The sequence below is a fragment of the Gymnoscopelus microlampas genome (genome assembly GCF_963454915.1).
Source record: "Gymnoscopelus microlampas genome assembly, chromosome: 9".
NCBI classification, from domain to species: Eukaryota; Metazoa; Chordata; class Actinopteri; order Myctophiformes; family Myctophidae; genus Gymnoscopelus; species Gymnoscopelus microlampas.
The window spans coordinates 37419777-37428397 of NC_139946.1; the positions used below are offsets into that span (position 1 = coordinate 37419777).

Genomic DNA, 8621 nt, shown 5'->3' on the forward strand with positions numbered 1-8621 from the left:
TATTGATTCCAAACGAATCAATAGAGATTTCATAGGCCAAGAGGCATGTAGCTCTGGTGAAGTAGCAGCCTACTTTCAGTACTTTTACTTCTACTCCACTACATCTCAGAGGCAAATGTACTTTTACAATTATTTGAAAACTTTAGTTATCGTTACTTTGCAGGTATAAATTATTACATTATAAAACACGTTAACCACTTCAGCCTTATTTTATACCTAGGCTATTTGAAAATAGCCGATCTACAAGCTCACAGTACCTCCCTATGCGACGCATTTTGAGCTTGTAGATTTTCAAAAGATTTGTATACATTTTATATATTTGAGCAGCAGCATAAAAAACAGTTTTAATTATTATTAGGCCTATTTTTAAAAACAATCACAAAAAAAAACACACAGTTTTATGAGTTGGAAACAAAAAATAATTTCATGAATAAATACAAAATAATCAAAGAAATTTCCTAAATTTGAAAACCAATATTTAAGAAGTAGTGAAAATATATTTCCACTAGTTTGGGTCCCGGGCAAAGATCTGATTTCCATCTGGGTCTTGAGTTAAAACGTTTGGGAACCACTGGAATACAGTATTTCAACTAGCACTGAGCTGAGCTGGCGCACGTGCACGGGACGCCATTACAATAGAGCTCCACTAAGCTCAAAAATCCACAGTATAGGCCTATACACCCCCGGTTATTAGTATTATTAATTATTGTCTGTTGCTGCCTAAATTCAGTAGCCCCTAAACAATCCAGCCCCCCATGCCATGCCTACTTTAATAGTTACTTTATTTATGTTTGAATGATGTAATTGACCTACAAATGCCTATATGCCTAATTGCCTATATACGCCGCAGGGGTATTTTATGAAGACGCTTATTTGTTGCGTCGTTTACGTTTTCTTCTCGGCGAAAACAGCAAATAGGCTAATCCCCCTATAGATTTAAAACAAATAAGCCCATAAAGTAAAGTAAACAAGCACAATTCGAAAGTTCTTCTTTATCTTTATTAACTGCACAATAAGTAAGCAGCACATAAATTAGTGTAGGCTATAGGCCGCCACATTAGGCTACTACATCATCTGGGCACCGCGATGTAAAATTGACTATTTTATCCAAAATGTTAAAAACAATATATAATAATTGAAAAATCTTAATTTAAAGTAATGTAAAGTATACGTGAGTGAACATGCACAGTACATCATTATCAGACTTAATTTTATCCTTCAACTTCTTGTTTATGCCCCAAAATGACTGGATATATACAAGTTTTGCAGCAATGTGTAGAAATTGTAGAAATATTAGACCTTAATTGTCAAATATTCAAGCATGTTTACCGTACCTTACTTAAAACATTTTTTTCCTACATTTTGGGAAAAAAATAGCCAATTTAACGCCGTGGTTCCCACTCTTCCTTGGTGCCCACCTATCCTGTTGCCGTCTCACAGACAGGACTACTACTCAATCTGTAAACCAGTGTAGGTTGCGATGTAATTGGCGATGTCCATATTACTATAGCAGAGGGCCAGGTCATGAGGCGTGTGGCCTTGAGTGTTGCGTGAAGCCGGGTCTGCGGTGCGTCCCATCAGCAGCTGGACCACGTCGTAATGGCCCTCTCTGGCGGCCAGGTGCAGAGGGAGGTTACCGTGGATGTCCAGGAGGTTCACGTCGGCCCCGTGGTCAATGAGCACACGCACCGTGTCGGTCCAACCGCCGCGGGCAGCGTCGTGTGTGATGGTGAGATGGCAGCAGGGGTCATGGATGTTGGGGTTGGCTCCCCAACACAGCAAAGCTTCGGCTACGGCCGGGTTTCCCTGTTTCACCACCTGGATGATATGAGAATGAGAATGAAACATTTTTTTTATAAAAAAAGATATATATTTTTTACTATTAGTAGGCGTATTAATAGGCGGTAGGCCTTAGCCTAATTCTCAACGTTTCGTTTGTACATACAGGTAGTATGAAGTGGTTCTCAACCTGTAGGTCGGGACCCCCAGGGAGGATTTTTTTTGTTGGGGGGGTGGGTCCCCAGATGACATTGAAGTGACAATTTAAGGACCATTTTAATACCTAAAAAAAAAGTAGGCCTACATATTATATACTATATTAAAACTGGCCAAATTGTCAAATAATATAAGAAAGAGGCATGAACTTGTGAAAATAGCCGATGCTATCTGCTATTTTCACAATATGTATCTGTGGAACCGAGTCAAACAAGTGCTTGTCAGGGTGTAGGGGGGGCAGTGGTGGAAAAAGTACTCAAATTCTACCAATACTGCAATATAAAAATACTCTGTTACAAGCAAAAGTCCAGAATTTAAAAAAGAAAATGTAAAAGTACAAAAGTATTGGCATCAAAATGTACTTAAAGTACCAAAAGTAAAAGTAGTAAATATTTGAAAATAGCCGATCAACAAGCTCACAACGCGTTGCGATGCGACAGGTTGTGAGCTTGTAGATCTGCTATTTTCAAATAGCCTAGGTTTAAAATAGGTTTAAAGTGGTTAGTGTATGTTTCATTATATCATAATTTATATCTGAAAAGTAACTAGTAACTAAAGGTTTCAAATAATTGTAGTGGAGTAAATATACAATATTTGCCTCTGAGATGTAGTGGAGTAGAAGTAAAAGTATTGGAAATTGGAAATACTCAAGTAAAGTACAAATACCTAAAAAATGTACTTACGTAAATGTACTTAGTTACTTTCCACCACTGAGGGGGGGTCCCCTCAAATATGATTATTTTGGGGTGTCACAGCCTGAAAAGGTTGAGAACCACTGCTATAAAGGTAAATAAATACACTTCTCCCTTTCTGGAAAATAACGAAAATTATGGAGCTTATGCAAAAACAAACTTCTTTACAGCTAAAAACATGTGACAATATGTGAACATGTGTGATGTGATGTGACAATAAAGTTTATCCTTCTGAGCACATGGCCTGCCTGCACATTGAGGAACCATGCACCATTTTGTTCTTTGTTTCTTTGAGTGAAGCTTCACAATGCCTGACATCATCATCATGTGTAATGTATTAAATATTATTTTATATATTATTTATTTATACAATATTATTACATATATATCTTAGTAATTTATTGTACTATTATTATTATAATTGTTTTTGTTCATGTTATGAACACTACAATCACACTTCACTGTCTTTATTAGGCTACAAGCAGGCCCACATTGGAAATAAATGGTCAAATTAAATTGCAAACTTTAAAGAGTTTACAACTATTGAAATTTTAAATAGAAAAATGTAGGGTTAAATATTACAAATCTGCAATCTAAATCTTGCAATTTAATGGACATTACTGTATTCATAATATTAATAAGTCAAAACAAGTTATAGCATATGACCTGCATTGTCTTACCACTAATTTCCTCAACTGATGTTTCGGCGTGTAATTATTGATAATGCCACGATGAAGCGTAAACATGGACAATCAATTTTAATAATCAATATGTAGGCTTCTGTTTATGTGAATAAATCAGTTATAAGTCCACTGAAACATTCATTTGGCTATCATTACACATCTGCTAAATTGTAGTTGTAAAATGTCATTATTTTTAAAATAATTATACTAACCTGCAATGCAGTCCTGCCATATATATTGTACCCATTAACATCTGCTCCATTTTGCAATAAGCAGTTCACTTCAGCTAGATTTCCTTGAGCTGATGCGCTGGTAAGCTTGTCAACTGGTGAATGTTCAGCCATTCTTGGTGGACAGAAAAAAGGTATTCAGCAATATAATACACAAAATAGACAAAGAAGAATCAATGTCACAGCTACTGAAGTGCAATGGAGTACATGTACACGTGGGCTGGCCTTATATACAGTACACACACACACCCACACACACACACACACACACACACACACACACACACACACACACACACACACACACACACACACACACACACACACACACACACACACACACACACACACACACACACACACACACACACACGCACACACACGTTGCCACAGTATGAGAGAAGGGCCCAGAAAGGATGTTTCTCTTCCCTTAGTTCTCAGAAGGGGAGAGAGAAACATATTTGCTTGCATCTCATACATTAACGTTGGCAGTTGGTGGTTTGGCAGCACCAACCCAGGAGACATAACCGTGCACGTGCATGTATGTTAATATGGTCAGTTTAGGTTGAGTTGTTATGAAAACCGTCACCAACCTTTGCGCGCTGTGTCATAATTAAAGCTTAACTTGCAACACACATTTTTGTTGTGTAATCATCATAGCACCCCTCAAGTCAAAATCAAGAAGAATCACACACACACACACACACACACACACACACACACACACACACACACACACACACACACACACACACACACACACACACACACACACACACACACACACACACACACACACACCTACTATATTATTTACAGATAGGCCTATCTGACTGACATTGCACATTAAATATATGCTTGCCGTATTTACACATGCATATGGACTTAATGCACAGTGCACTTCAATTACCTAAGCGTATGACTAATGTTAGGCCTACATATTTCTTTATCTTTAGCTAGCAATACGTGGAGGCCTTTTAATTATTTATTTGTTAGGCTACAGTTGTGATTGTTGCCACAATATTGAAAAACTGAAATCAAATACTTTTACCCAGTTACTCGTGCATTGAGATGATGCAACAAATACATCTTGGATCTTGAACTGGGTTTTCTCAGAGTCTGAGAAACCTACTCAAGATATTTTGATCTTCATAATTCTTACAGGCTTATGAGACGTATATAGCTATAGCTTTCAACCTATAGCCTAAATGCTAATCCATCATTTATTTGACTTAATTATTACATCGACGTGGTTTTAACGTTTTCTTTGGCCAAACAGTTAGCCTACTTATAGCTTTAGCTTAACATTAACATTAGCTTAAAGTATTTTTTATCTTTGCCAAATCTTTAGCCTTTTTAGCTATTTCTCTCTAATAAAGTTGTTTATTTTGTTTTCTTTTGTTATAAAGCGACTTTGGGTACTAAGAAAAGTAGGCCTACTGTGTTATGTATTATTATTATCATTATTACTTGGCACAATGACAATTTACCTGCAGCAGCTGCAGCGCTACAAGAGTCATAAGCAGGCCAAGCCATGTGCAGTGGTGGAAAAATCACTCAAATGTTTTACTTAAGTAAAAGTATCAATACTGCAATGTAGAAATACTCTGTAAGTAAAAGTCCGGAATTCAAAATTTAGTACAAAAGTATTGGTATCAAAATAGGCTGTACTTAAAGTACCAAAAGTAGAAAGTAACCTACTCATTGTGCAGAATGTCCCATTTCACAAGTTTTCAAATGTATAAAATGTATACAAATCTTTTGAAAATAGCACATCTATCTACAAGCTCATAATTTGTTGCATCAGGAGGCATTGTGAGCTTAGATCTGCTATTTTCAAACGGCCGAAATGTATAGGGCTGAAGTGGATAATGTATGTTTTGTAATAATAATCAACATTGGAAATACTCCAGTAAAGTAAAAATACCTTAACATTGTACTTAAGTAAATGTACTTAGTTACTTTACACCAACATCACTGGCCAAGTGTTGATTGACGAATCTGACGATTGTTTCTCCTTAATTCGCAGTTAAAGTAGGCCTATGCTACACATGTCTACAGCATAGCTAGTGGACGTTTCATGATAGCTTAGTTGGTTCTGTGAATGAATTACTGTACCCCCCCCCCCATAACCAAATATTCAACTGTTATAATTGCACGTAGGATTGTAGCCAAAAAACACAGATGTATTGTATTTTATTTGCCTATAATGTATTCAGGTTACTATTACTTTTCAATAGGCTAATTTCCCAGGATCTTATTGCTTTAGGCTACAGTAGCACTTCCTATTATGAAGAAATAGGCTAATATCGTTATCTGTCAGGGAGTTGTCAATCACCCTCCTTACCGTTAATCAATAGCCTATTTACTTAAATAGTCTAATCAGTCTGCAAAATGTTGCAGACCGAAACCTGTCCACATAAAGAATAGCCTATTATTATTGATATGATTCATAATCAGTGGTGGTTGCGCAAGTTTTCAAAATGTAAAAAATGTATACAAATCATTTGAAAATAGCAGATAGGCCTACAAGCTCCACATTGTGAGCTTGTAGATCAGCTATTTGCAATTGGCCGAAATGTCTGTAGGGCTGAAGTGGGTAATATATGTTTTGTAATAATAATCCAAATCTACAAAGTATAGTGACTAAAGTTTTCAAATAATTGTAGTGGAGTAAAAGTATAATATTTGCCTATATGAGATATAGCCTAGTAGATTAGAAGTAAAAGTAGGCCCACTAAAAATTGGAAATACTCTAGTAAAGTACAAATATCTCAAAATTGGAAAAAGCTGTTGCTGCTACATTTATTCAAGTACAGTACTTGAATAAATGTAGTTACTTTACACCACTGTCAATTCCTCTTTTGTTTGGCTTCAGTAACAGTTCATGGGTCACTGCCTGCTTCTTCACCAGAGCTATGTGCCTCTTGGCATATTTCAGGATTAATGCATATTCTTGAAATCTTGTTTGAAATCTAGGCTGCCTTCTACTGTTGCTAAAACTGCTGCAAAAAAAAACATTCATGCAAACATTATAGGCTACAACGTAGCCTATAACGTAACGTACAAGCTGGAATGGAAACTCACTTTCAATGGTGGGCTATAAAAAGCCATCCTTCGGGCTCCGTCATCCTCATCCACATTACAGCCTGCATAACATTAAACATCGTTTCAATAAGACTTCTTATCCCATCGAATCAATCCGTGGCTACACTCTGAAAGAGAGAATGAAAACAGACCATATATATAGGCTAAATATGGATTTAAAATATGGTTTCGTTTCGTTTCGAAATGAGTGTATAACGGGTTGAAATAATACCATGAATATTTCGGTTGTTTCCCGCTCGTATTCAAAGAGTATTATTGCCACAACGCAACGTTCCGCTATGGAGGATGTGAGCTATGAGGGACATCCCATTAGAAACACACGATATGACAGTCTGCCTGGTGAGTGGTGACAGTCACTCAGTGAGTCAGTGTTGCCACATTTTGCGATAAAAAGAAACCAAGTCTATGAAAAAAAGCCCAAAAGAAGCGACTAATAGGCCACATGAGCACTTTAAACCTATATGGCATGGCATCGACAATTTAAAAAAAATCTTGAATAAAGTGACTAAATGTGGAATATTTTTGAAATATTTTAACAACACAAATCTGGAATGTGCAGGTCCGTGGACAAATACATATTAATTTTGGGGTCCTTGATTTGAAAACGTTTCAGAACCACTGGTTTAAACAGCATTAGACTGTCTACAAGCCCAAATAAGCAACAACTACACTTTAGAAACAAGCCCAAAAACCCGCAACAAGTACCAATGTTTACAAGCAACTTTGGATAGAAAAACAAGCTCAAAGTCGCTTGTAATAAGCAGACCTGGCAACAATGGTGACAGCTACGACTCAAAAGTGATCAACGGCGTACAAAAAGCGTACAAATGGAACCAAAAGGACCCGTTAGGGTCCATTTGGTTCCATTTGTACACTCTCAGAGTTAAATTAACATTGATTTTACAATATAAATTGGGGTCCCAGAGATAGAGATGCCATTAAATGGGGTCCGCAGCCTAATACATGTCAAACTGGGGATCCTTGAAATTAAAATGGTTGAGAATCACTGCTAGAGCCGTAAAAAATCTTCTCTTATGGGGGTCCCTGGCATATCTTTCCAAAGGGGGGTCCGTGGGCTAATAAGTGTCAATTTGGGGGTCCTTGACATGAAAAAGTTTGAGAACCACTGATTAACGGTACTAGGCTACCACAGAGACAACGGTAGGCTATCACAGAGACGGTTGGTTCTGCATCAGAGGTAATAATCCCACCTACTGAGTGTGTCACCGACCACCACGGTAACGATGTCCAGTCCAGTGTCTTTAAAACGTCATGTGCGTTCTATAGTAGGCTAGTTAATGTGCACTGCAGCCTCCGAAAACATGCGAATCCTCCATCATGGCGAGAGTCCAGAAAGATCGTTCATTTGAATGATATGCTGAATATCCTACTCCGTCCACATTGACTGACAGGCAGCAGAATGATTACAGGCTGAATATCCTACTAATTCCACACTGACTGACAGCAAAATTACAGCATGAATATGCAACTAACTCCACACAGAATCCCCAAAAAAACCTTGCAGTTTGGGTCCGATGTTCTGCGCATTTTTAAAAATATTTATCAGGAGTCGTGATTGGACAACAACGGACAATAAAGGGGCGGGACTATGTGCAACAGAAGATGTTAACTGTAGCAGAACCAGTTACCAGAGCTGATGCTAGCCTCGTGTGTGTAAAGTAACGAAGTACATTTACTCAAGTACTGTAGCCTACTTAAGTAAAATTTTGAGGTACTTTTACTTTGCTGGAGCATTTCCAATTTTCGGTACTTTTACTTCTACTCCACTACATTTTTTTAAAACTTGAGTTACTAGTTACTTTGAAGATTTTAAATGTGTGTGCGACGCGTGTGTGTGGATTGGAGTCATTGGACTGTTTTGGACAAGCTCTTCCCCAATAAAATTAACTCAA

At 37.4% G+C, this 8621-nt stretch overlaps 1 protein-coding gene across 5 annotated transcripts; it reads right to left on the reverse strand.

The window, feature by feature from the left end:
* Positions 1–985: 985 nt before the first annotated feature.
* cdkn2c (cyclin-dependent kinase inhibitor 2C (p18, inhibits CDK4)) lies at positions 986–8239 on the reverse strand. Of its 5 annotated transcripts, none has more exons than XM_084067130.1 (4): positions 7924–8239; positions 6688–6815; positions 3583–3715; positions 986–1818 (listed from the first exon to the last, which is right to left on the reverse strand). In XM_084067130.1, the coding sequence occupies exons 3-4, from the start codon at positions 3712–3714 to the stop codon at positions 1450–1452; spliced, it is 501 nt and encodes a 166-aa protein (XP_083923256.1). In that variant the 5' UTR covers position 3715; positions 6688–6815; positions 7924–8239; the 3' UTR covers positions 986–1449. The 5 variants fall into 5 exon arrangements, with proteins under 5 accessions (XP_083923256.1, XP_083923257.1, XP_083923259.1 ...); XM_084067131.1 differs by having other exon boundaries at positions 6688–6749; positions 7920–8239; XM_084067133.1 differs by lacking the exon at positions 3583–3715.
* Between the last annotated feature and the right edge of the window lie 382 nt (positions 8240–8621).